The 26,796-nt window shown below is 35.9% G+C and overlaps 1 protein-coding gene across 4 annotated transcripts in view; it reads left to right on the top strand.

Moving 5' to 3' along the window:
- The window catches only part of FMR1 (fragile X messenger ribonucleoprotein 1), a 31,279-nt gene extending 5,956 nt beyond the window's left edge, over nt 1-25,323 (top strand). The window contains exons 2-15 of one of the 4 annotated variants that reach the window (XM_021547879.4): nt 2,155-2,207; nt 2,960-3,053; nt 4,060-4,131; nt 4,407-4,555; nt 5,559-5,652; nt 5,741-5,857; nt 9,286-9,456; nt 9,558-9,636; nt 11,952-12,061; nt 15,436-15,522; nt 18,336-18,531; nt 19,895-20,038; nt 20,996-21,078; nt 22,825-25,323. In XM_021547879.4, the coding sequence (XP_021403554.1) occupies nt 2,155-2,207; nt 2,960-3,053; nt 4,060-4,131; nt 4,407-4,555; nt 5,559-5,652; nt 5,741-5,857; nt 9,286-9,456; nt 9,558-9,636; nt 11,952-12,061; nt 15,436-15,522; nt 18,336-18,531; nt 19,895-20,038; nt 20,996-21,078; nt 22,825-22,935 (1,560 nt within the window). In that variant the 3' untranslated portion in view covers nt 22,936-25,323. Of the gene's footprint in view, nt 1-2,154; nt 2,208-2,959; nt 3,054-4,059; nt 4,132-4,406; nt 4,556-5,558; nt 5,653-5,740; nt 5,858-9,285; nt 9,457-9,557; nt 9,637-11,951; nt 12,062-15,435; nt 15,523-18,335; nt 18,532-19,858; nt 20,039-20,995; nt 21,079-22,773 lie in introns of all 4 variants that reach the window. The other 3 variants (XM_085570966.1, XM_021547878.4, XM_085570965.1) reach the window with 3 other exon arrangements.
- Nucleotides 25,324-26,796: the final 1,473 nt, after the last annotated feature.

Genomic DNA, 26,796 nt, shown 5'->3' with positions numbered 1-26,796 from the left:
GAAATGTTATTTTTTTGACATTTTGTAAATATGAGAAAATTAGGCTTTTAAGTGTTGCTGGTATAATTTCTGTTGCATTAGCTTTGTATAATAATCTCTGCTTTTACATACTTGAGTACTACTATTAATCCTTGTCCAGTCTGTGGCACAAAGGAGCCATACCTAGTATCTGGTAGTGATCGTAGTGTTTTTCAGGTGTTAAAGGTGTTCCATTTCAGCTGCATCTGTAAGAATAAGTTGCACATTACTACCATTGGAAGACATGTGGATGCAGCCTTTGAAGGTGATATGTGTGATGCTGTGAAATGAGTCAAGACCACCACTGTATTGTTCAAATGCATATCCAGTTCTGGAATCCTCTTACAGAATACACCAATATGAAACATGAGCTAAATGTATCAGTAATAATCAACTGAGAGCTCTGTTGTCTCTTGATGTAAAAAAACTTCCTGTGCTGCTATGAAACATGATCTTAAGATGTGGTCTTAAATCTTCTTTGTACCATGTCATTGAAAAACATCAGCTGTGCTTGTAATCCCCTTTGAAGGAATATGGAATTTTGATATTCATAATTATGCAAATACATTTGGAGACTTTTTTAAGTCTCCTTGGCTTGCTGGCAATAATGAAGTCTTGTTGTTAAGAGTATTGGGAGGCAAACAAGGTGTAAAATAATTTTTTGCTGTTGTCACTGGTTTTCCTTTGATTTCTGTTCACAGTGGCATTGGTTATGTTTCTGTTACCAACTTGGATGGTCTCTGCCTTGTACTGAATGACTCTGAATGATGACATTTACGTGCATTACCACTTAACTTTAGCCAGTTCTTGGAACTCTGTATTTGCCATCACTCTTCTTTGATCCTAAGATACAGCTGCAACTCAGGAAATATTTTGGAATGCTTTTTAAAGCAAAAATAGCAAAACAACTTTTTAAAAACCATTTAGGTTCCATATAAGAGAGACTCCTACTGTCTTGTAAGAGATAAGATCTTGTCTTGGAAACTTGCAAGGGCAAGAATAATCAAATGGAGAGTAATAAAATGTTCCATACTTCATTAACTAATTCTTCTACAGAAGTGGTAGTTGCTGCTAAATTATTTTCAATTCACTGAGAATTTTATCTACTAAGGTGGATCTCCATTAGTAGAAAAAACTTCTCTATTCTTTCTTGCTCATGGGCTTTTATTTACCTACCTTGCAATGATACTATGTGTGGACTAATGTTAGTGGAATATTCAGCACTTCATCAACTTGTTTCAGAAGTTGATAGAGGTACTGTAAAAATAAAGAATAAAACCCCACAATCTTTTCATCCCTGGTTAACCTGTGACCTCCATTGTTTCAGGCTAAGAAAAATATTTTCATTGGTAGATCCCAAAGTTGTTTGAGTACGCTGGTCTTGCTGTTCTGTAGATGGGGAATGGAGGAGGAAGCATTTGGAGCTTTAAGCTAAATATTGATCAAATCTAAATCAGACAGTTGAGTGCTTAAAGCAGGAGGAGCCCTCAGTGCTGAATTCTAGTTCTGTCCTCTTCTTTGTGGTGGCATGGAGAGCACAACTGCTGTCCATCCCCAGGAAAAAAGGGAAGGCAGGCCCCAGGGCATTTATCTAAACTTTGTGCTCTACCGACTTAGTGTGATGAAGTAAATATGGGGAAGATTCTGCTGAAATTGGGATAGATGAGTTTTGCTAGTGCAATGTTCAAATGTACTTTGAGGTAAAGGAAGAAGAGACAGGACTTGGAGGTTTTGTGTGCTTTGGTTTTGTTTGTTTTTTGAGGAGTACTGATGTTTAATTTCTATGCCTGTCTATACATTAAGTGTGATTATTAAATCAAATGTTTAAAACTCTTGAACTATCTTTTAATTTCCTACTAACCTTTCCTGTTGCTTCTAAAAAGTAGAAACAATGTCTTCATAGCTGAGGCATTCTGTTTGTCTATCAGTGCGCTGGCAGTCACGAACACAAGGAGGTTATCAGCTTTCAGGATGTGTTTCATAGAAGTCTATTGCAAAATGAAAAAGGCTGACTTTAAAACATACTTTTATTGTGAGATTCATCAATATTTGTGAAAAGGAGGTGTTTTACAGGCTTAAAATTGCTTTTGAAAATGTCCATAAGCATACCATAATTATACTTTGTTTCCTTCACAGGCATTTGTAAAGGATGTGCATGAAGATTCAATAACAGTTTCATTTGAAAACAAGTAAGTGTATTGCTGTTGTTGTACCTGTAAATGACAGCATCAACCTTGCATTTGATTGACCTAAATATGGATGCTGGCGTTTTCTAAAGTTATATTAGAATCTACTATTTTGTGATATTTTTATATAAATGCTTTTAATGGTTTAAATACTTTCAAGTGCAAAACCATAATAATCATGTTGTTAATTGAATTTACATGATGGCAACCCATGTTTGAGTAAGACAACAGTTGTGCTATTACTGACTCTTTCTCCTGTGAATGTCTTGCCTTATTTTTAGAAGATTCCATTATTAGAAAATTTGTTCTATAGATAAATGATGAATACCAATTTTCTGATCTAGAAACTAAAATTTTCCTAAATGAAAATTATGACAGTTCTGATCAAGTAGAACCAAAGAAAAAGAAGATACAGGCTTGTTTTGAAGCCAGTGTCCAAATGTGTTATGGAATGTTTTTTAAGCTATGTTTCTAATGTTGGGGATAAAAATCTTACCTGTAAATAGAGGAAGAGCTTCTACTAGAAGAGTCAAAAGGCTGCAGGTGTCATCAGGGTTTCACTTAAGATGCTTAATGGTCATTTAGATGTGTTTTTTCTTATTACGTGTACATTGGATCACATTACCTTTAATACATATATGCACAAAACCTCCACAGAATTTGAAACTCTAAAATTAATGGATTAAAAATGTTTGATTTCTGCTTACAAAGAAGATGAAAATATTTAAACTATTCACTGTGATTTTTGTTTGTAGCTGGCAACCAGAGAGACAAATCCCATTCCATGATGTGAGGTTCCCACCACCTGCAGGCTATAATAAAGACATAAATGAAAGCGATGAAGTAGAGGTGTGTATGCTCCATTGACAGCTCTTGTCTTGAGAAGTGAGAGAACTTGCCGTGAAAAATGTCAGCCAGGCCACTGGAAAGTTTGCTTCCATGTTAGGTGATGTCACCTACTTTGATTCCAAGTACTGCAGAAAACAGTGTCAGGCACACCACCAAACCCAGAGTCTGACAGTAATACAGGATGCAAATTCCATGTGCCACAAAAGGCCATGTAAAATTCCATGTACCATGACCTCCATGCTGAGTTACAAATATGCTGATTTACAAACATGATCAGTGTTGCATTGATTACAGATCAGTCCTTCTTAGGACTGGATTAATTCAGAAATAGTTGTTAAGCTGTAAGGTAATAATGTCTCTATTACCAAAGCTTCAAGCTGAATCAGATAATTTGCATTATATGTGTGTATACTTAAAAACATAGAAATATATGTGTATATGTAAATACTTATGTGTAGATGCAAAGAGATTGACTTTAAAGCAGCATATTTCTAAAACCTCCTTATTTTATCAAATTGTAACACTTAGTTTTATAATTAATTTAAAGAAAGAGGACTTGCAAGATTTGCATTCTGCTTGCATGCTCTGTAGGTTTTTAATTTGAAAGATAAGAAAATGGCAAAACTTCTGTAATGTGGATGTGGCTGATAGCATGAATGTGCTAAAGAAATGTAGATGTGTGACCTTCCTCTCACCCACTGGTAGGACCTCATCAAACCTACACACAATTAGAAATACTGTTGATTAAATACTAACAGATGTAAAAGTCTGAATTATCTCTTTTGACTGCATGCAAGACTGAGGCCTCTAATGCCAGTAGATTTGGCACTGTGTTGTTTATTATTATTTGTCTATACAGTCTTGCTGTTACATGCTTTCTGTGCTGTGCTCAGAGACTTAATGTACGAAGATGTTTTGCTGGATTTTGTTCCTGAGGAGTTCCTGATCATATTAGTGTCAGTTTTTGTGATGTCTTTTAAGAATATAATGTATGTATTTTGTTCAGGTTTATTCCAGAGCAAATGAAAAAGAACCCTGCTGTTGGTGGTTGGCTAAAGTGAGAATGATAAAGGGTGAGGTAGGAGTATGCATATATACATATATATTTTTTATATTTACTTATACTTTTTTCTTTCTTTTCTCTTTACGTATTGATGTACACTGTGGTTTGAACTAATCTCTATTCATTTTTAAAGAGTTTCTTGATTAGAACAGTTGCAATTACCATTAACCGCAACCTGAGAAGTCAAATTTGACTTGTACAGTTAACAAAAGTACCTTTTACTTAATAGTGTAATGCTCACTCATGTCATAAAATATATGGCTTGGATGATTTTATTATTTTTATATCAGTTCTACGTAATAGAATATGCAGCCTGTGATGCTACATACAACGAAATTGTCACAATTGAGCGTTTGAGATCTGTGAACCCCAATAAACCCGCAACAAAAGATACTTTTCATAAAATCAAACTGGCAGTCCCTGAAGATTTAAGGCAAATGTAAGTACAAGCGTTTCTTTATAACTTGTTTCAGAATGTGGGTAACTTCTTAAGCCTGAGACAAGAGGAATAAAAATACTTTTTACCACTCATAAATTAACTTATTGAAATGTAAGAATGTGAAAAATACAAATATCGATGTGGTCATACTTCAAAAATAGAAAAGATGATTTTTGAATTGTGGTTTAGTCCTGGAGGAAGAAACACTTTCTTCAGATTTTTAAGGTTTGTGTGTGATACAGATTGAAATTTTCACTCTTAGCGCTGTTCAGTGGTGTGCACAGGTTAATCTGAATCCATTCTTGGTCAACTTTTATTTTTTTGATGATGGCTCTGGGAATAGTTGAACAATAATGAGACCTCCCAGAGTATGATCCAAAGCCAGCTAACTTTCCTCCTAGGCCATGGGTGTGTTGTCATATAGTTACAACTCTAAGAGTCAGATTAATACTGACTCCCCCTGTTTACCTTCAGTCTCTTTCTGCTTTCCTTGAGATGCATGTTATTGCCTCAGTGTAGAATGAGTTATAAATTCAGGTTAGACTAAAACTTCCTGAAGTTAGTGTTACAGCATAGAAAAGTTGACTTGGTGGTGAGTGGACACAGGAAACCTGGAGAAGCCAAGCACAGCATGAGATGAGCATATGGTCATTAGAATGCTCCAAGGATTAAAATGAAATCACACATTTTAATGGTTCATGATGTGTTTGAAATCTTGAACTTGCTGATCATAGTGATTATAGCTTTTTAATGTAGTTTTGTGTAACTTGTCATTTCACAGACTTACATACAGAAAATTTCTGAAATATTTCTAATCTTACTCATGTGAAAACAAATGAAAGGAAAATGAGTAAAATAAATTATAATAAAATAACACCTGCTTTGAAAGGGAGAGCTTAGAAATCTTTATTTACATTCTTTGTGTTAAGGAATTTTTCTTTTTGACTGTTAACCATAAATGCAGTGATTACTATTTTTAACTTTGTTACATTTTTATTCCTAGGTGTGCCAAAGAATCTGCACATAAGGACTTCAAAAAGGCAGTTGGAGCTTTTTCTGTAACATATGATTCTGAAAACCACCAGCTTATTATTTTGGTAAGTACAAATGTTTTACTGTACCATTGGCAGTGGTTTGTTTCAAGAGTCCATGTGTAAAGCACTGTTCTGTTTATTAACAATTCAGTCAATCAACGACGTAACCACAAAGCGGGCCAACATGCTGATTGATATGCACTTTCGGAGTCTTCGCACCAAGTTATCCCTGATTCTGAGAAATGAAGAAGCCAGCAAACAGCTGGAGGTATGTTGGTTGTTTTCCCTGCAGTAATTTGAGTGAAACAGATAATAAAGAAATCCCTTCTGTGTTCCTTAGCTGGTGGGACTTGTATTGGGGTGAAAGTAATGATGTATCGACAATAATCTAGGTGATATAAAAGGCAAGTGGAAGTGTCATCCAACTAGGATGTTTACAGTTATAGGGCCTATTCTTTCAAAGACTTGTTTTTATCAACAGAATTTTGTGGAGGTTTAAATACTGATATGTAGACACACATACACATGTATTTCTTTCATATTTTTAATCATAATATAGTTAAAATAAAATAACCATCATTGCACAAATAATGCCACATATTTTGTAGCTTTAAAAGTAGATGGGAGTGAATATGTTATGATCCTGATAGGACTAGAACTGGATCTAGCAAAATAACACCATGAAAATGAGGTGGAAGGGTGAAAACTGATGCTGGTAGAATATATGAAGGGATAGGTTTGTCTATAGATAAAATGTTAGGAAATAATCTTACAGCAGATACAGCTTCTGATACTCCTGTGACTGGTGAGTGGGTGTTGACTGGCAAGAAGCTTGAGTCATACTTGTCCATGGGTAAGAGGAAAAAAAAAAAAGAAAGAGTAGGCAAGGAAATAAGTTTTTTTTATACAGCAAAATTAATATTTCTTCATCACTTTTCTCCTATCTACAAATTAGAAAAAATGGCAATATTGATGAAAACTTTAGATTCACTGTCTAGAGCCAGAGGTACCACTTAAACTCCTGTAACTCAGTTTGACATGGGTGTATGCCAGCAGTGTTTCTGCAGAGCCAGGTTTCATTCCCCCTTCCCAGGGTTTATATCTGTTTGAAGTGGGATGCCATGTTCAGGCCTTGTGTATCCAGTGGGTAATATTCACTGTTACAAAGTTTGCACTTCTGTTGTTCTCTCTTTCATATCTTGATTTCCGTGTTTCAGAGCTAAAATCCAAGTTTGTTTGGGTTTTGATTTTTGTCAAGATGAAGGATGGACCAGCTTTTCCTCATTGGTGTTCCTTACTGAGCACCCCACTGTAGCTCTTCAGTAGTCATTCTTCTTTATCCTCCAGAGCTGACAGTTGTGTGGGCAGTTTACCTCTTGAAGTGCAAAGTATTATTTTGGATGTGGGAAGAACAACAGCCTCTTTAGAGCTAATTCCCTTTACATGCCCCCACAAATGCATGCACCAACAACTGTTGTCATTGATTCCTTTCCCAAATTAATCTTGGATTCTTCTTGTCATTGTAATACTGAGTCTTTTTGCTGCTGTGAAAGTCTCAAACTTGATTTGGTTCTCCCTAGAAAACCATTGTTGAACTTCAGTTTCTACCTAAGTACTTAAATAAAGGTTGTGAGTTAAATATATACAGTTAAAATTTGTGTGACAGAAGTTGGCTGGTATTTTTCATTCCGGCATTTGTGTTTCTTGTATTTAGAGTAAATATAAAATCGGTTTCATCCAAAGTTGAAAGCAAGAGCTTCAAATAATAAAAATCATACTCATGATTGCTGCTGGGACACTGATATACCAACAAACTGCACGTGTCCATTTGCAGAAAAAATACTCAATAAACATTTTGGGCTTTATTGCATTATTGATAGCAGCTCACTGTTTTCATCAAATAAACCTTTGTATGTGTCTCATAGTCACTGAGCTTTAAAAATCTGCCCCTTCTTCTAGCAGTTTTACATATTTTGTTTTCTAAGTCATTATCACTAGGCAAGCTTCTTTTGTTCAGTTGAGTTTTTTTCTTCCTATTTGTTGTACCTTCTTTTTTTGCATATTATCTTCTTGACTTGCATGGCTCTACTTCTTAAGCATGGCTTTTAGAGCATCAATTAAAATAACAGGTTATTTTTTGTTTACATTCCTTCCCAGTGGGTGTGATTTAGCTCTTTTGGGTGTCTTTCACATACTAAAATGCCTGAATTGACAAGTGTTTTTCAATCTGGTTCATATTTTACTGTATCTAAGTACAACTCAGTTATGGCTGCTGTGTACGTATTAATATGTTACTTGCATAGATGTTTCTCACTAATGTATTGGAGGGAAGTCGAATACAGAATTTCTGATGTTATATAGAACACACTTCATAATTTGCAGAAAAGCTGATGTTTTAGTACAGGCAGTAGAACTCTAGTTTGACTGTCAAAGCCAAGGTCTTCAGTGATGTAGCTTCATCTTTTCCACATGTAGATAGTTAACAATTGATAATTGTCTTGGTCATCTTGTTCTTTCCTCTTATTTGGCTGTGTATAAAAGATGTCAGCTAGAAAATCGGCATTTAGATTATCTGTTAGAAGTAGAAATGTGAGCAATGAAAAATAACTTTTGCTTTCCAAATTGTCTTGTCTTCCAAATTACAATTGCAAATTGTAATGTAGCTACTGAAGTAGTGGTCAGTGCTCTCAGAGCATCTGAAGTATTCCACAGCACTTGGATGCTTACACCACTATCTACTGTAGCCAGTTACTTGAAACTGTGATTTAGCAGAGGATCTTTACCAACAGCTTTAAGCTGGAGCTGGTCAGAAAGGAGTACCAGTGTAGCTGGAACAGTATTGGGCTTGTTGTGGGCAATTCCTTGATGTTTTCTCAACATCATTTTGCTGACATTAAACTGCTAATTTGAAGTGTGCTTATGTATGTCTTGAGAGTAGTTACAGCTTTGATTGCAATGCAGAAATATGGACAGGATTATATATCTTGGCTTGTATCTTGTTTCCTCCTTGCAAAATGCTCCTTCCTTAATAAATTATCACAGTTGGAAATTCTCTGTCTTCCCACAGTGCATTAACAATTGTTCCTTTCCTGTGTTCTGTTATACTCGTGCTTGTGACTTCTCAGTATGACCCTTCTGTCTGGGTAGATGTGTGATTTCTGGATGAAATTCTGAACATATTTGTTCTCTGAATTCAAACAGTTTTTGTGTTGTCATGCATAGGCACAGATTCTTCATTTTTTTTTAAGTGCAGTGGATATCCACAGCTGATCTGTTTCATTTATAATTTTGCGTCAGCAGTTGAGTTATTACAGTTTCACCCACCTGTTGAAATTGGTGCTGTTTTTTTTTATCAGAGATCCTAAGGTTTGCTTTAATAATAACCACAGTTACTATTTTACTACCTTATGAGTGCTGTCTTACCTAGTAACACCTGATAGCTGTAGCTGTTATAGGGTAATTCAAAATAGAGGTGTCAACACAGGTAGAGACCAACCTTATGTTAATATTTAAAAGACTTCTGGAGGAGACTCCTTGGTGTTTTTGAAGCTAAAATAAGTGCAGTAAAGGGATTGAGTAAATAAAAAGTAGGCTAAGTACCTGATTGAAAAATAGGCTTGAAATTTATGTGTTGATTTCTCTCTCCAGTGTGCTGGAGAGACAATCAAAGTGAGCTGACACTAGATTTTTCTTCAGAGTTCTAGGCAACTTGCATCCCGGTTCCATGAACAGTTTGTAGTACGTGAAGACTTAATGGGTTTGGCCATTGGCACTCATGGTGCTAATATTCAGCAAGCCAGAAAAGTCCCTGGAGTGACTGCTATTGATCTTGATGAAGATACTTGTACATTCCATATTTATGGAGAGGTGAGTTCCCTTCTTTATTATTTCAGAAAATACTTGAAAGAAACAAGCAAAAATAACCTTGGGGAAATTAATCTTGTTTCTTACACATCTTTGTATTGCAGGATCAAGATGCGGTGAAAAAGGCAAGAAGTTACCTTGAATTTGCTGAAGATGTCATACAAGTCCCAAGGAATTTAGTAGGTATGTCAGTTCTGGAGGCTGTGTCTGTGATAGTAAGGAAAATGCCTTCTGAGGACTGCACTGAACTAGAAGCAATGTTCTGATGTTAAAGTATGAGGCAGAATAATTTCTGGATTGAGCCAGAGAATTAATTACTTCCCCCAAACAAGTCCAGAGAGTAGTTCAGCTATAGAGGGATGAATCTGCAGTCTCATATCTTCCTAGTCTATTTTGAACAATTTCTTTTACCTACATTTGTCTTTTTTCTCCTGTCCTTTTAGAGGTGCTTAGAAGCAGCACTGTGAGATGAACTAGGAGTTAGGTATCAGTGATGAAGAAAATTTAAAATACTTCTATTGCCAAACAATTAAAAAAGTCCTTAAGAACACATGCAGCCCTTGTATATGTGGAGAAGTCTTTTAGTGAGTTTTTGATGCTACAAAGCAAAATAAAAATACATGATTTCATTCAGTAGATAAGAAAAAAGCAGAGAAAATAACTTTGTATAACATAGCCCTGAAAGCAAATACTTTAATAGCTTGTCAGGGAGTGTATGAAAGCTGGTGTTGAAGCAGTGTGAAATTCTGCAGCAGGACAAGTACCAAGGAATGTGTCAGCTCAGCTCTGGAATTTATTAAAAGCAGTAGTTTTCCCTTTCTTATTCCCTCCTGTTTTTGCTGATGATAAGTGAAAATGATAACCTGCCATCATTATTTTAATTTGAGGTCTTAAAGTCTGTTTCTCTTTAAAACTTAGCAATTATATCTTTTTGGCAGGTTTTCATTTCTACTCTTAATCCTTGACATGGATACTTTGGCATATAACTTTGGCTGAACCCTATGTTATGTCTGTAATAAGCTATGTTTAATAATTTGACTTTTAAAATTACTAGTAATCAGCTTTAAAAATACAGAAGGCTTTTTTAGATATATATATATACTGATATTTTTTAATCTAAAGAAAATGCAAACAACCACCTTTTTCTATTTAATTATACTTTTAAAAATTCAAACTGAAAAAAAATCCAAACTGAAAAAAATCCAACCAATGTGTTATTTATTTTTTAAAAACTGTATGGACATTTTTGTTTGAAAATATTTGTGTGTGTTGCCAAATCCTTACAAAAGCTTTGATTGGAGTAACTGAAGTAAGTTGTGGAGATTTTGCTTGATTTAGTTTTTTAAATCATTACCAAGGTTTTTTTACATTTGTTAGTAAGGTGCTGTTCCATTTGCCAGTAATATATAATGAAATAAAGTACTCAGATAAAGTTCTCAGAAATAGTTTTTGACACTCAGAAGAGCCTTTGTCATTGAGGAGGAACTTACTGGCTGTATTTTTTCATGTTTTCTGAAAAAACTCATGTCAGAAAAGTTGAAACACCAAAAGAAACTTTATTTAGCTTTGAATGATTGGAGCAATAGGAGTGTGTGACTCAAAGTGACATTTAAATTCTTCATGGATTAATTGTATCAGTCAAGCAGTAGCTGTTATGCACTTGGGGTTTTTTACCTCTAATTTAATGATGTGCCAATGAAAAAAGAACATGTTTTAAGATTTACAGCAGTTTGTAAAATAAAAATACTTTTTTTGGTTACTTGCAGAAAACATCTTTGGTATCATTTTTAAAGCTTTTCTTAAAAGCTGTGGCTTTCAAGATTGAAGGATGTGGCTGTCCCTCATCACATCCCAAGCAGCTTAGTTTTCCTGCCTGTTTGCAGCCAGCATGTTGTTTTGCTGAGATTGGAGAGAACTAAATTTCCATTTTCCATGTCTCACACTAGAATGCTTCAAAAGATACTTGTCTGCATTACTGACATTGGAGTATAATTTATTTCTATGTTTATCTTTGCATTATAAATTACTGGAAAAAATGTCTAAAATCCTCAGTTTTAGAGAATTTTACATCTGCCGTAGACAGTATCTTTGGTAGTTTTTGATCAACTAAGAATTTGTAAATGAACTAAGTTTTGCTTACACAGGAATTAGTTGCAGCAAATGTTAAGGCACTGTAAAAACTTTTTTGTTTGTTTTGATGGGATATTTTAAATGCAAACAGAAATGTTTGTAATTTTCTAAAGTTATTTAAAACCTACCAAAGCAAAGCGAAATAAGCATTCAATGTACTGAGTATTTATTTTTTATAAGTTTTATAATGTGTTTTATAAGTTAACACCACAAGCTTATGTGGACATTTTAATTTGTGGCTTGTTAGCTAAATCTTTGTTGTAGAGTATCAAGTTCTTGCCCTGGTACTTCAATAGTCTTGTCTAATTAGAGTACAGGTTTGGGGGGAAAACAATAAAGGTGGAATGTTCTGTATGTTCTTTCTGTAGGAAAAGTAATAGGAAAAAATGGAAAACTGATTCAGGAGATAGTGGACAAATCTGGCGTTGTAAGAGTGAGAATTGAGGCTGAAAATGATAAAAATATTCCACAAGAAGAGGTATGTTTTCAGTTAACTTAATTTTTCTTATTGTTAATTGATTATATTCTACCCAATGATAAAATAAATTCTTCCTTGTATCTTTGTAGTGGTAAGATAAAGTGTTGATTTATGTGTTTTCTGATAGATTCTATCTTTTCCTATTAATGCTAAGGAATATAAATTTGGCTTCTCTGTTGTAGAAAAATGCTTTGTGAAATTTACTGGTGGTGCACCTTCTTAGAGATTTCATGTTGGAAGCAATAACATTTCCCAGCATGTGCTAGACTATAAATATATATATATGTATGTATATATATATATATATATATGTATATATATATATGAAATTTGCTGGTTTCATTCATTAATCTTCTTTGAGTTCGATTTCTTAGGTTTTTACCTGGTTTAATTTTGCATTAGCAATTTCTTCTGTTGAAATGAAAAACTTGCGCTTTATGTTAAATCTCTGTTTTTAAAAAATACCACCTAGGTTAACAAGAGCCTGTAAATTACAACCTAAAGAAAAAACAAGGATGAACACTGTGAAACCCCAGGTTTGCACAGGAAGGCTGTCAGCCTTGTAAAGGGCCTGAATGAAGTCTCAAACATTGTCATTTAAGGCACTTCTGTGTGGGGCTGCATTGAGGGGCAAGGTTGAGGTATGCAAAAAATCTTACAGCATGAAGGTCTTAACATCTTGATGCAAAAAGACTCCCTGCAGTTTCAGGTGTGAAATGTGCTTAAAGAAAACTGAACTGCCTTTCATTTACCTCAAAATCCAAATATGCACTAGCTAAGAATGTTTGCTACTTTGGATAAGCTATGAAATATGGTTTCTGGAATCTTATGTTCTTGCTTGAGTAGGTACTTCCTCTGCTGTTTTATTGCTGTAGGACTTACTGGAAATCCACAATCCAGTTTTCATTTTTCTCTACAGAGTGGCTAAGCAATTAACTAAGGGCTTTTTTTACTATTCTACTAATGTTATATCAGTCTGAAAAGGTAAATGGTCAATATTTACGCTTGGAGGTTTCCCTGGTCTGTCATATTTAATTTCTAAAGATAAATTCCTGCAGCATAAAATGGAATTAGTGTAATAAGCAAGAGGGTGCTGCTATTGCTGCAGGCAAGTGAATCACAGAAGGGTAAAAGAGCCAGTACTCATGGCTGCAGGGAGTTTGTCGGGCTTTTTTTTTTTTTCTTTTTTTTTTTTAATTCTGACTTGAAAAGACTGATTTGCTTACATTTTTATGTCCAAAAGCCAACTTTTAAGGATTATCTTGAAAGGTCCTTTTTACTCATACTACTGTTTTACCTGTTAATGACATTTCTAACACTGGCATTGTTTGCACTGCTTCATGTGTTAGTTGTGTCATGTCAGGTGCAATAACAGAAACCTGAGATAAGAGTTTAACAGGTAAGAGTTAGTACTTATAAATTGAATGCAGCTTTATTTCAACTATGAAATCCAAATAATCTTCCCATATGTAAATTTGGATATTGCAACCCTTCTTCTTGTAGTAGAACAGTAGTTCAATTACATTTTAATACAGCATTTGGTTTTTTTTATATGACTGCAATGTTAGAATACTGCCCATTAGTTTCAAGTGCAGTTTTATATATCCCATAATTTTATAACAGGCTATCTTCAGGCTTTTAATATTTTAAAATGAGATAGGTACTGTTTGTTACAGTAATATATATTACTTTTATCTCTAAATTTAGTATGCACATAAGGTCTGCTCAGTTTTCCCCACTGCAGCCAAGTTGAATACAGGTACTTTTGCTTTGAAGATAAAAATGAGGTTCAATAAATAAGCACTTTGCTGCTTTTGTATGGCTGAAATTGCTTGACATGGTTACCAGCTCATATTCTTAATAGCTGGCATTGTTATACCTTGAATCCACTGCCAGAAGCAACAGCAAGCCGTTTCCTTAAATGCCCTCTTAAATCATTTGTCTTGTCATCGTTTAATAATTGATACTGTGAGCTAGTTAGTGCCAGTTTAGTAGAAATTTCACTGCTCTTTATCAGGTTGTATAAAATATTTATGAAACTTAAAATACCCCAGATAATAAAACATTTCAGTCAACAATGCCTGTGGCTATAAAATTTCTAATGCTCATGAGAGTCAGTGTTAATGTTGAGGTTCCTTAGGGCTAGAGGACTGTGTATATATTATTTTTCCTGGTTACTTAATGTAGATGTATTAGGTCTAATGTAAGGTTTTTGCCTGTAAAAGAAAGGGAGGGGGGAAGAAAACCAAACACAACCTTGAAAGCAGAGACAAATTATAGACTGGCCGCTCCTGGGCAATCTCAGCATAATGTGCTTTTCATTTTTAAGACATTTGTGTCTCAAATCATTTCATTTCTGCAGCAAACCTTCCTTTGGAATGCAATTATTTAAAGGGTGTGTACAGTGAAAATTAAAGGCTTCTTTAGAGGAAGCAGAACAATATTTGAGATAATCAGCAGGTGTGCCAGGCTCTGGTCTGCAGTGGCATGGGCTTCAGCAGCTGCTCAGCATAATGTCTGCAGTCCACAGTTAAGCTTCTCCTGCCCAGGTGCTGCAGCTGCTGGAACAGTCAGGTTCACTCCTTGGGCCTGTGCAGGCTGCACTCACACCTCTGAAATGCTGTGTGGACCTGTCTCAGTGTCAAGTTTTGGTGTAGAAATTTTCCTTGTATTTGCTGAAGTTTACTTTGTTTTCCACACTCAGTGAGGCCTTTTAAGATAGGATTTTTTTTCCATCTGCTTTGCCTGCCTAAGTTAATCTTTAGGTGTTTAGTCTCTCAATGTCATAATTTCAAACTTTAGAATTTCCAGATTTATATTTTCCACATATTTATTGAATTGCTTCACATGCTTGAAGGGTAGAAGAACTGTAAGTTAGAAATCATCACCTAAAATACTAACTCTTCCTTGAATATCTTTTGGCAGTTTTTTTACAACTGTGCAGGTCTTCAAGAAGGATCAGGTTTTGTTTTGTGATACAATGTTAAATTTGATTTACTTTTTTGAAAGATCAAAGGTAGATAAAAAAAGCAGCTGATGTGAAAGAATTGATGCGGTCAGCAAAGGTGATATTATTTTGAAGGGAGAAAACAAAGTGTTCTAAATTGATTCTTTTTCACTTGTTCAGAAAAATAAATATTGATATTGTGATGCAAATGATCTAAATCTGCCTATTTAAAAAAGCTCTTTGTATAAAGGGAATTAGACTACATGGTGTAGTCAATATCAGAATTAAAATATACTGCTATATCACTTCTTCATTTTTAATTATTCGTGATGTAAGAATTGTTTTCAAGTTTTACAGTAGTAAGTTTGGTTCTATTCAGAATTCAATACCTAATCAATAACCAAAGCCTGTTGTTACTGTGTTCTAGGGCATGGTACCATTTGTGTTTGTAGGAACCAAGGATAGCATCACTAATGCAACTGTTCTTCTGGATTATCATCTTAATTATTTAAAGGTAAGGATAATGATGCTGCTTTAGCAGTGATTTTTTTTGTATCAATACTTAGGATGGTAACAGTGTGATGATGATAAACTGTTCAGGTCCAGAGGCTCTTGAGCAATTAGTATTATAACAGGTTTTCTGTCTAAAAATGAAATGGTTTTGAAAGAGTAATTTCTCTGAAGAATGGGATGACAACTTTTTTCAGGATGCAAATTATAGAAGAGTAAGAAAATAAAAAAATCTCCCAAAATGTGCTTCCAGCTTTATATATGAGAGAGTAGTCAGTCATTCATGCAACTGCAGAGCAAACAGCCTTCCATGCAGAATCTTGTATAGAGTGGGCATTTCTTCTAATGCAAAAATGCTAAACTACCTTTCCTGTAATGAATTGACATTTCATACCTGAGTATGCTTTGTAGGCAACTCAGCTTTATATGTTGTGTTTGCCTCTTGGCTCTGTAACTTTTGCAGTAGTCTGTGATGAGTGGTTTGTTGTACAGGGAGCAAAAAATATCCCACATTGTTGCTTATAGTTAAGGTTGGAGTTTTTGCCTGTGGTGGTTGTGGCCAACTGCCCAGTCTTCAATGGCAGGGCCAGATCTAACAGTAGGAACAGCTTTGAGTTCATTTAATAAAGTCTGGAGTCGTTTTTGAAGCCTTCAGACCATTCAGGATTTGATACATGTCCAGTCAGTGCAGTAGCTATGAGTGAATCTTTTGTAATGCTAAAATTTCTGTACATTGTTATACTTTTCAGTACAGGTAGTCAAAGAAGTCAGGAGAAGAAACAACTTTTGTTTTCTTACCAACCCAGTTGCTTTACCTTTTAACCCTGCTTTTGTCAGTGGTCTGGAGCAGAGGCACAGCTGCTCTGCAGCTGTCACAAAGCAGAAGCAGAGAAGAACCAGATGAAAACTAATACTCAAAATCCAGTTCACTTCTTGTATGCTCACTATGATTTGAAAAGATAGTTCTGGTTTAAACTTCTTTGGCTGCCTAAAATGCATCCTTGCACGTGAGTCGGTATGTGACTGACATGGTAGTGGAAAGTGTTTAGTAGCCCAGCAGTTCTATTTTAGGTTGATCAGCTCATCGTCAACTATGGTCACTTTGTCTTAGTGCTCTTAAACCTTCCTGAACCAAAGGTCACAAATAAGTGTTCATCAGTCTGTAATAACTGCTGGATAGATTCTTATCTCTAAGGTTTTATCCTGGCCTTCTCATCCTGTTAAACATAAACACAGAAAATGTTGTTATCTTAGTGGCCTGTTGCCGTATGATTCAGAATAATGTCCTCCAGTTCACTGACAAGAAGGGAACAGACCTGTTCCTCTAAGATGTTCATGTTTTCATGCCTCCATGCAAAGATTATTAAGGAAACTTTTTATAAAAGATGGATAACAGTGCATCAACATCAAACATACTGTATGAGCTCAGAGTCATGAATTTCTTTCTCTGTAAAAAGAAGAAAGCAGACTTGGCTGGAATGACTGTAGTGAATTTTCAGGATCTTGAGATTAAAGACTTATACCAGGATTCACAGCCCCAGACTGCAGGAAGGTGGACTTTGGCCAGTTCAGGGATCTGCTTGGAAGTATCCCATAGAATGCATTCCTGGAAGGAAAACAGGTTTGGAAGAGCTGGCTCTTAAAGCATCACCTTCTGCAAGATCAAGACTAGTCCATCTTCATATGCAGGTGTTCACACAAAAGTATCAGGCCTGCAGGGATCAACAAGGAGCCTGTGGCTAAATTAATATAGAAAAAGCAAAAATACAAGGAGTAAAGAAACGATAGGTGAATCAGATGGAGTATAAAAACAGTTTGTTGGGCAGGGATGAGTTTGGAAAGCTGAAGTCCATCAAGAGTTCAATAGGGAAAGGGATGTGAAGGAGCAGGAAGACCTTTTGCAAGTATATTGGCAGTAAAAGGAATACCAAAGAAAATACAGGCCTGCTGTTGGATGGAGGAGGGAACTTGCTCACAAATAGGAAGAATGAGGTACTGAATGTCATCCTCAGTTGTTTTTGGTTTTTTTTTTTTTATTTATTTATAAGATTTGTCCTGAGGAGCATGGGAGAGTCTGGAGCAAGAAGTCTTAGTCTTCCTAAAGGAAGGTTGAGTTAGGGAACATCTTAAGGAGGAGAGAATAGATATCCACAAGTCACTGATGGTGTGCATTCCTGAATACCAAAGCATCTTAGCAAAGTCCTACCTGGACTTCTTTCAATAAGTTTCTCCCTAATTAAAGGAATACAAAAGAGGATTGCCACTCTGATGTGAGCTAGGTAATATCTGAAAATGGCAGAGGTACTTCATGAATATTTGTTGTTGTATCTCTTTTACCTAATTGTGTATGGTGAGGGTGCTGTGTGCTGATGCCTCTGTGCCTGAGCTACAGCACTTTTCTCTCTATGCCTTTATGCTTCCTCCCATTCCTCATACTGTTCATTGTTATTGTGTAGGGTTTAGCAGCAGAGTGCCTTTTTATGGAACAATACTGTTACATCAGAATTGTTTAATAACTTTTATGTTTGTTATATGCAGCAATGTAAAGAGCTTGTGTTCGATCTGAGTGCTTTTTCTTGATACAAACCTAAACTCGTCAGCTGCCACAGGAAGAATTATATTGGTAGTGCACAGATTTGAACATTTGAAAGTCTTTCTGTTAGACAAGTTATTCGCAAAGCTGAGTTGCTGTTTGAGTATCAGACAGATGATCATTTGTAATATTTCAGTGGCTTTTCTTTCTGAGACCCGCATGTGTACACATGCAGATGGTTAAATAGTGGTGGTACATGACTTGCTGGGTTTGTGTTTGCACAGGAAGTGGACCAGCTGCGTTTGGAAAGATTGCAAATTGATGAGCAACTGCGGCAGATCGGAGCTACTTCCAGGCCCCCCCCGAACCGCACGGACAAGGACAAAGGGTACATGACGGACGACGGGCCGGGCCTCGGCCGCGGCAGCCGCCCCTACAGGAACCGCGGGCACAGCCGGCGTGGGCCGGGCTATGCTTCGGGTAGGTACCTCCAGGGACACCTGCGCTTCCCAGGGAGGCCTGCTGGCCTTGTGACTTCTTGGAAAAGACTTGGCTTAGAGCTGTTTAAAATGCAGTTAATGTTTAGTGTTAATGTTATAAGATTATATAGAGCTTTATGCTGTAAGAATGTATTTTGAAGCATAGTGCTTTCCTGTAATCTACGCTGATTTCCATGCAGTTCCTGCTTCTTACAGCATGCTTGGCTTCTGCATTATGGAGCATATCTAGCTATTCCCCAACTCCTTAGGGCAAGGATTGTTATTTTATCTATATTTTGAACAATTCCTGACAATGAAGTCTCAGTTTTCATTTAAGCCTGTTTGAGTCTATCCTAATATAAATATTTATAGGTGAAAATACTGTGTAGCTCAATTTACAGGAAAGCTGTTTTCTTCATATTAAATTGAACTTTTATGTTTTTACTAGAAGACCATAGTCACCAAAATAGTATGTTACTCTTTGAAACCTTGGATAATTCATTAATGAATAGTTTTCCAGACTGTGCTTCTTCAGAGCAATCTATTATTTCATTATCCATAATGCAGTTCAGCTGGTGTTTGTTCTGACTGAAAGGCCTGTAGTGTGAGCTTTGAAAGAAAATCTTAGCTTACATTCTGCATAATACAAAACTAATGTTTTTGTGACGTTTACTATTTTTAGAAGATGTGAACTCACCTTGTTAATAAATATGGGTTATGGGGGGAAAAATGGGGAAAGAACTAGCTTTTGTCAATAAAGGTGATCTGTTAATTGGAAAAATTGCAACGGCCATTTATTTGATTTGATACATTTCTAGCATTTGACTTTGTTCTCTCCTTTTGTAGTCTGTTACAGGCTGTTCCATGATGGAATTTTTTTCTTTTCATAGATGAGTTGCAGTGGTGAGAGGAGACAGGACAGGTTATATTCACAACTTTCAGCTGTAGAAATACGAAGGAGTCTAGTTTATTACACCCACGTTTTATTAGACTTTTATTACATTTTGTAGTACATACTACATTTTGTAGTATGTTCAGTAATCTGTTGATACCCTGATAACACCAGTTTTAAGCATGCGGCACACTTAATTATTTAGCCTTAAACACACAACTAATTTTTATTAGTCTGTCTTGAATTTTGAAGAATATATATTATGTACCTTTGGGTATTATGTACGTTAAAGAGGTTGGGAGGCAAAAACATCCCAAAACTGTCTGTTAACAAAAAGAGAAAGAAAAAATTTAAATATATACATTTTGCATTCTACGATAGTAATTTCATGCTAAGCTACACTGGCGTGTTTGGATTTTTTTCATCCTCTTGATAGGAACTAATTCTGAAGCATCAAATGCTTCTGAAACAGAGTCTGATCACAGAGACGAGCTGAGCGATTGGTCGGCGGCCCCGGCGGAGGAGGAGCGGGACAATTACCTGCGCCGGGGGGACGGGCGGAGGCGCGGCGGCGGCGCCAGAGGCCAAGGCGGGAGGGGGCGCGGAGGATTCAAAGGTAAACCGAGGCTCCTTCTGGACACGGCTGTCACTGTGGGAATCCTAAAGCAAACTCACTGCCAGCTGCTCCTTTTCTCTTCTGCTCCAATTCCCCACCTGGTGGCCTCTCCTGACTTCTCTTTGTCAGTCTTGTAAATGGAGTGTTTTATTTCAGTTGTGTTGAACATCGAGCAGAGGAGTATAATTCTTTTTGAATGCTTTATTTTTGGGGGAGTTTTCACTATCATTTGTTTTCCTAAAATTCCTCGGCTCAAGTTTGTGGCCTGTGCCACACATGGACATCAAGGAATCAAATTCTAGTTTGTCTGTAGATAGAGAAAAATCTTTTAAATCTATATTACTCATTCCATACTGTCCATATTCACATCTTCTTGTATTTGGTTTTCATGGAACAGATTGACATTGTAATTTATGTGTTCTGTGGAAAGGACTAGGCAAAAGTAAGATGGGAGAACTTTAAAGTTAAAGATATATACAAGAATATATGATGTTCTATTACATTTATTTCTTAAAATAATTTATTCTGCAGCTCTGCTTATTTCTTGAAATGTTTTTTTCAAAGTATGACTGCTACTTAATAAGACTTTTGTAAGAAGGCAATGTATAATTCGGGAAGTTTATAAGCCATTGAAAAATGTGCAGGTATTAAATACTGCTATGGTGTACCTCTCTTCTGTGGGTAACCATTTTGAGAAGTGGATTTTTTTTTCAGTCAGTAAGTCAGTCTTTTTTAAACTGTGGTGGTTTTAAACACTGAGGTTTTATCTGCATTACCACCTGAGAACATTTTCTTAAGTGATCCTGGCCCATAGTTTAAGATCTATTGTTATATGTTAGTAATAATATTTGGTCAGGAGACAGAAAACCCTGAATTGCCTACTGTGCTTGTATAAAATTTAAGTGGCAGAAGATCGTGTCTTTGTTGAGCAACTTAGTGGATTAATTCTTCTTCTAGGCAATGATGAACAGTCACGAACAGATAACCGTCAGCGTAACTCAAGAGAGGCGAAAGGGAGGACAGCAGACGGGTCTCTTGAGGTAACTTCTCATATGGGAAGTGTGTACTGTTAAAATTGCATTGTATCATATAGTAACAGCAGAGTCTTCAAGGTTGTGAGTATTACAGTAGCCTTGCAATTTCATATTCTTTGACTCCCTAATCACATCTACAAAAGTTGTGTTGCAAAATGACACAGATGCTCAGGACTTTAAATAGATCAAGCTGTGTAAAGATGCAATTTTGTAATGCTGTTTAGCTCTGTCTGGTGAAAAACTGATGACAAGTCCCAAGGATTTACTAACCAGCTTGATTTCAATATCTGTTCTTACTAGTGCTTTGGTTTTAGCTTTTACTTCTTGCTGTCTTGTCTGCTGTTGTCTATTTTCTATGTACCTGAGGGAAGAAAATCCTTAACACTATATAAAGAGAGTGTGTTGTAGCCAGAATCCTCAGAGTAAGAAAGATTAAACTTCAGAAACTACCTTCACTACTAAATGAAACATTTGCAATTGAAGGCTATTCAGTTTAGAAAGTAAGTTAATTCACATCAAGAAAGTTTTCAAGTAATAGATTTTAAATATCTTGTAACCTTAAATATTTTTAAGCTTCTTATAAAGATATTTCTATTTTTTCAAATGTTTTGTTCTGTGAACTTATCAAGCTGTATATATTAAGTTTCCCCACACGTAAACTGTCCTTGCAAACCTTCTACCATCTCTTACTGCATAGGATGAGTTAAGGTGGGAGGAAGAAACACAGAGCAGCTGCAAGCTGCTGCCTCTGTGTGGTGGTACCAGGAGTCAGGATTCCAATGGGACATAGAGATGACTCTTAGCTGTTTTTTTTAGAAAGCCTGGTTAAGAAAGGGACAAAACAGAACAAGTGACCAGTGCTTAGTTTTTGAAATGGGAGGGCTGAACTTCAAGGTGTAGTAATTTAATAGGCCGAATAGGCATCTGAAATGCAAATAAATAACTTGGCAAAACAAAAAATAAATAATTATAAATAATTAATTTATAATTAATTAGTAATTACCTTACAAAGTTTGAAGTAGGCAGTGAGGAAATGCAGTGCTAAAAAAAAGATTGGGCCCTTAAATGATGGGGGGTTTTATCTGTTGCTCCAAGATTTAGATGCAGTGACACGTTGCAAGAAAGTAAGTACTTAATGTTGTTCAAATCTGGCTGAGCAAGTTGAAAAATCGTGTTACATATCGAGCAATAAGCATTTGCCCCCTTTGCAAGCATAAAACTTTGCTTTCAGCCTGCTCTCTTGAAATTTTCTATGACCACTTAAAAAGGCTGCAGAAGTTTCTTTGGTGTATTAAATGGATCTTTTTTTTTCAGATTGATAAAAGGTCTGAGTAGATTTTTTTGAGAATCAGAAAAGCTGCCATGAAATGACACTGTCTTTTGGGGGCTTTTTTCATACAAAGAGTAGGAAGTCAAATTACTAGAAGTTGAAATAATGATTCAGAGATCCATCTGATATTAATTCAATTCTTTTGTGCAAAACAAACCGGAAATTTTTCTCTTAGATGCAAAGGCTAGGTAGATGGCAGAGGATGTTTTGGCTCACAGGTATGTGGCATTTTTGAACAGAAAAGAATTTACGGCCTCCCCTGCAGCCATGAGGGGCTGGCACTGTTTGCTGCTCACAGTCCGCCAAGGCAGAGAACACCCAGGGGTGGAGGAAGGGTGGAGAATGCTTTATATAACTCTGAATTGTTCCAGATCAGAATTGACAGCAATAATGAAAGGAGTGTCCACACTAAAACATTACAGAATACCTCGAGCGAAGGCAGCCGGCTGCGCGCGGGCAAGGAGCGGAACCCCAAGAAGGAGAAGACGGACGGCGCCGACGCTCAACAGCCGCTGGTGAACGGAGTCCCCTAAACTGCATAACTCTGAAGTCATACTTCCTATACTGTTTCAGTAATTCCTATTCCATGTTAGAGAAACTTGTTAGGCCAAAGACAAAATAGTAGGCAAGATGGCGCAGGGCATGAAATGAACATATGTTCTCTGTTAGCCTTTTTTAACATCAACAGTATGCAGTTGTTTTCAGAATAAGAAGTTATTCAAATATTTGCATAAAAATACCTGAACTTCTGAAAATTGCTTCCAAGTACATATTGCAGTTCAAACAATGAAAGATTCTTTTTTTGTTTGTTTTAAAAATACTGAGCTGTGCATTGGTAAACTTTCTGTTCAGTTGTACCATTTTAACACATCGGGTCAAATTCACTGCTCAATTTCAATTTTCAGAATAAATAGTGTTTGCAGTAATCAAATTGGCTTCTGTTTTCAATCTAACTTACCAGTTCTTCATGAAATGCTATGTCGTTTTATGTCCTGTGTCAGTTCACATTCTGGTCCACCTTTTTCAATATTTTGGTGGACCCTGAAATCTGTGTGATGTAACAATTGTCATTTTCATTAGCAAAAAAGTTGTATGATCTGTGCCTTTTTTATATCTTGGCAGGTAGGAATATTATATTTGGATGCAGAAATCAGGGAAGATGAGTTGGTAACACTAAATGTAAAATATATGTAGCAATCCTTGTCAGACGTTAGTACTTTATAGACAAGTGCATGCTTTCCATAATTTTTTCCTTACATAAACATTCAGTTAGGCAGTTATAAGAATAGGAAATTTATTTTGCACTGAAGATTTGGCAAATAGTGTTATTGAAAAAGGGGTGTAATTTTTTTCTTTGTAGGCAGTACAGAAGCTTTTTTTTTAAAAAAGAAAAACTAAAAAAAAAAATCTTTCCATTGTGGAAAACTAAAAAACTCATTGTTACTGAGGGAACAAGTGTAACATGTTCACAAGCTAGTAATGGGTGCCTGCTGTTTGGCCAGATGACCAGCCTAAACCATTGATGGCTTTCATCCTCCCAAAATTTTTGAATTGCTTATTTTAATTTGGAGGCTATTTCAGGAGAGATAAGAAGAAAGTCACCACATGTCATGCCCTGGCAACTACAGACACAGTAGCTAAAATAGTGAAGGTAAAATAAAAGTTCTTCATATTTTGAGCTGCAGGGTCCTAATTACCAGCCAATATGAAGGTGTCACAGAATTTGATCCAAAGTACAGCTGTACACCAGGGAAGGGTGGGAAGTGGTGGGAGGAGCTGTGCTTTCTTTCATTTCTGATCACATGTTAAACTTAACTGGGCACAACTGCATAAGGACCTTCATTTTAGTTCATTTTTGTTCAGATTACTCCAGGAGAGCCACTGTTTATGTACAGAATTGTACAAACTTGACCTTGCCTCTGTATTTTGTGAGTTTTGTTTCTTTGCTTTCTTCATTCTTTTTTTTCCTTGCATACAGGTGAGCATACTAAAACTGGCAACGAACTGCACATGATTTAACAAATATAAAATGTCTTAAAAAGTATTGCCAAACATTAATGTTGATTTCTAGTTATTTATTTTGGGAATGTATAGTATTTGAAAACAGAAATTGGTACCTTGCACACATCATCTGTAAGCTGTTTGGTTTAAAATACTGTAGATAATTAACCAAGGTAGACTGACCTTGTAATGTAACTGCTCTTGGGCAATATTCTCTGTACATATTAGCTACAACAGATTGGATTTTATGTTGACATTTGTTTGGTTATAGTGCAATATATTTTGTATGCAAGCAGTTTCAATAAAGTTTGATCTTCCTCTGCTAACTGATGTTGATGCAATCCTTATGAATGATTGCTTTAAAGAATTTCAGCTGACAGTAGAAAGTATTTCTTTGTTTAGATTTTAACTGTAGTCATTGGTTATTTACACATTTTAGAAAAGTCTCAAATATTACCAGATTTCAAAAATACAGTACAAAATGCTCAAGAAGACAGTCTCCTCATGGAATGGTACCTGTTGAGTGGTCACTCTTCATGCATTCATTTCTCATATTCAATGGTTGAGTTCACTAAGGTGCTAACCCAGGTAAATGTGAAATTCCTAAACCACAGCCTGACTAATTGGCTGCATTCCATTTCCACATGGGTTTTGGGGTTATGAACTTTTTCAGTATTTGTGTATTTAACATATATCCCTTTCAGTTCATATTCCAGTGATTTCAAATGTTATTAAATTTCAGCAAATTAACCTGTGAATCTAAATGTACACTTTTATTTTGAAAAGTCATGTTGTTACAAAACTTGAAAGTGCAACAAATGTCTGATGCTTGAGTTCAGGTCCGTCCTATTGGTAACTATTATAAAGTACGGTCTAATGACTTAAAATTATTTTTAAAATAAAGTTTTTTGAAAGAGTGAGAGGTATTTGTGAATCATGCCAAAATCTAAATTCAGTAAGGTAAAGCTCAAAGCATATAAATTAACAAATGCTTAAAAAAATAGAAAAGTTTTTGTTTCTGTTGTTTACTGAATGAATTTTTGTTAATGATGGGTGGGGAGGTAAGATTTTCAGAGTTATTAAAACTTTATCAAGGAAAAAAAATCTCTTTATTCAGCTTTTTTTAAGCAGATAAAAATCTCTTTACGAGCATTCATGAGTTCAAGAAGATACTAGGTTTAGTTTTGTAAATGCAAAAGCTATTTGAAGCAGTTAGTGATGAGCTTTTTCAGCCCTTCTTTGTCCCCAGTATCAAATATTGTGTACCATGTCCAGGAAGGACATTGAGTACTGTGGGTATGAGACTGAGTGTAGACCCTGCTTCTTCCTAGGAGCACTTACACTGAAAGGCAGCTTATTTTTCTGAACTGCAGTATGTTTCCCTGCAAAACCCTTCAATATTGAGTATTAAGAGGGAAAACTTTAGCTTCCACTGAGTATTCCTCAGTCATTGCAGGAGTCCTGCTGTGCAGTTCTGCTAACTTCTCTGCTAATCTGCAAGAGATGTTAAATATTTTTATCCTGTGTAAAGGTTTTGTTTATTTCCAGAAGCAGCAAGACTTGACGTGGAATACCTGTGTTAAGGGGTGGAGGAGATGTGTTGCTGGCTCTGGTGGCTCCTTCAAATCATGTTTTAAGAAGTGACAAGGCTGAGCTTGTTGTTTCTGCAGTAGTGTTTGCTAAGCTTGTTCATCGTTCATTTGAACTTAACATTGTCCAAAGTGATGCTAGTCAGAGTTGTTTCCAGACATTCACACCCGTGAAAATTGGGGTGACTAGGGATGTTTTCACTGTTAAGGTATTAAGGCAGCTTAATATATGTTAGGAAAAGTGAGCTTAGTGTTCTGAGTAGATTCAAATTTGATCATAAGGTTCTCCTTGCCAGAGGTTCATTAGACTTAAGCACAACCTTGGTTTCACATTGTATTTTTATGCTGTGATTTACAGAAACAGCTTTTTACTCTGGCACTGTGATTCTTTGATAGAGGACTGGATCTTTCGCCTGCATCAGGGGATGAATCTGGTTTTCTACAAACAATTTTTTAAAATGCATAACACATCTGTCACTTGTGCTTTCACAGTTACGAAGGTCATTCATCTCAAACAGTTTGATAGAAATAATTGCTGTTAAACCCAGATGAGTCATTTTGCCATATTTTTTTTTACATTGTTTAAAAATTACTTTACAATAGACTTTAAAGCAGTATTTTTTGTGTGGTTTGAGTACTGTATGGAATTGGATTATAAGAAAGAGCAACAATCATAGGTAATTTTGTGTATCTACTGAAAATTCAGTAAGAGAAAATGTTTACTTACGGTTTTGCACTGCATTTAGGAAACTGGTTTCCAATAAAAGCAATTAATTTAAAGCAAAAAATGATCACATGGATGTA

The sequence above is a fragment of the Lonchura striata genome, chromosome 4A (assembly GCF_050655825.1).
Source record: "Lonchura striata isolate lonStrDom1 chromosome 4A, ASM5065582v1, whole genome shotgun sequence".
Taxonomy (NCBI): Eukaryota; Metazoa; Chordata; class Aves; order Passeriformes; family Estrildidae; genus Lonchura; species Lonchura striata.
Note: the sequence above shows the minus strand (reverse complement) of the source record. Positions and strands in the feature narration are given on the sequence as shown.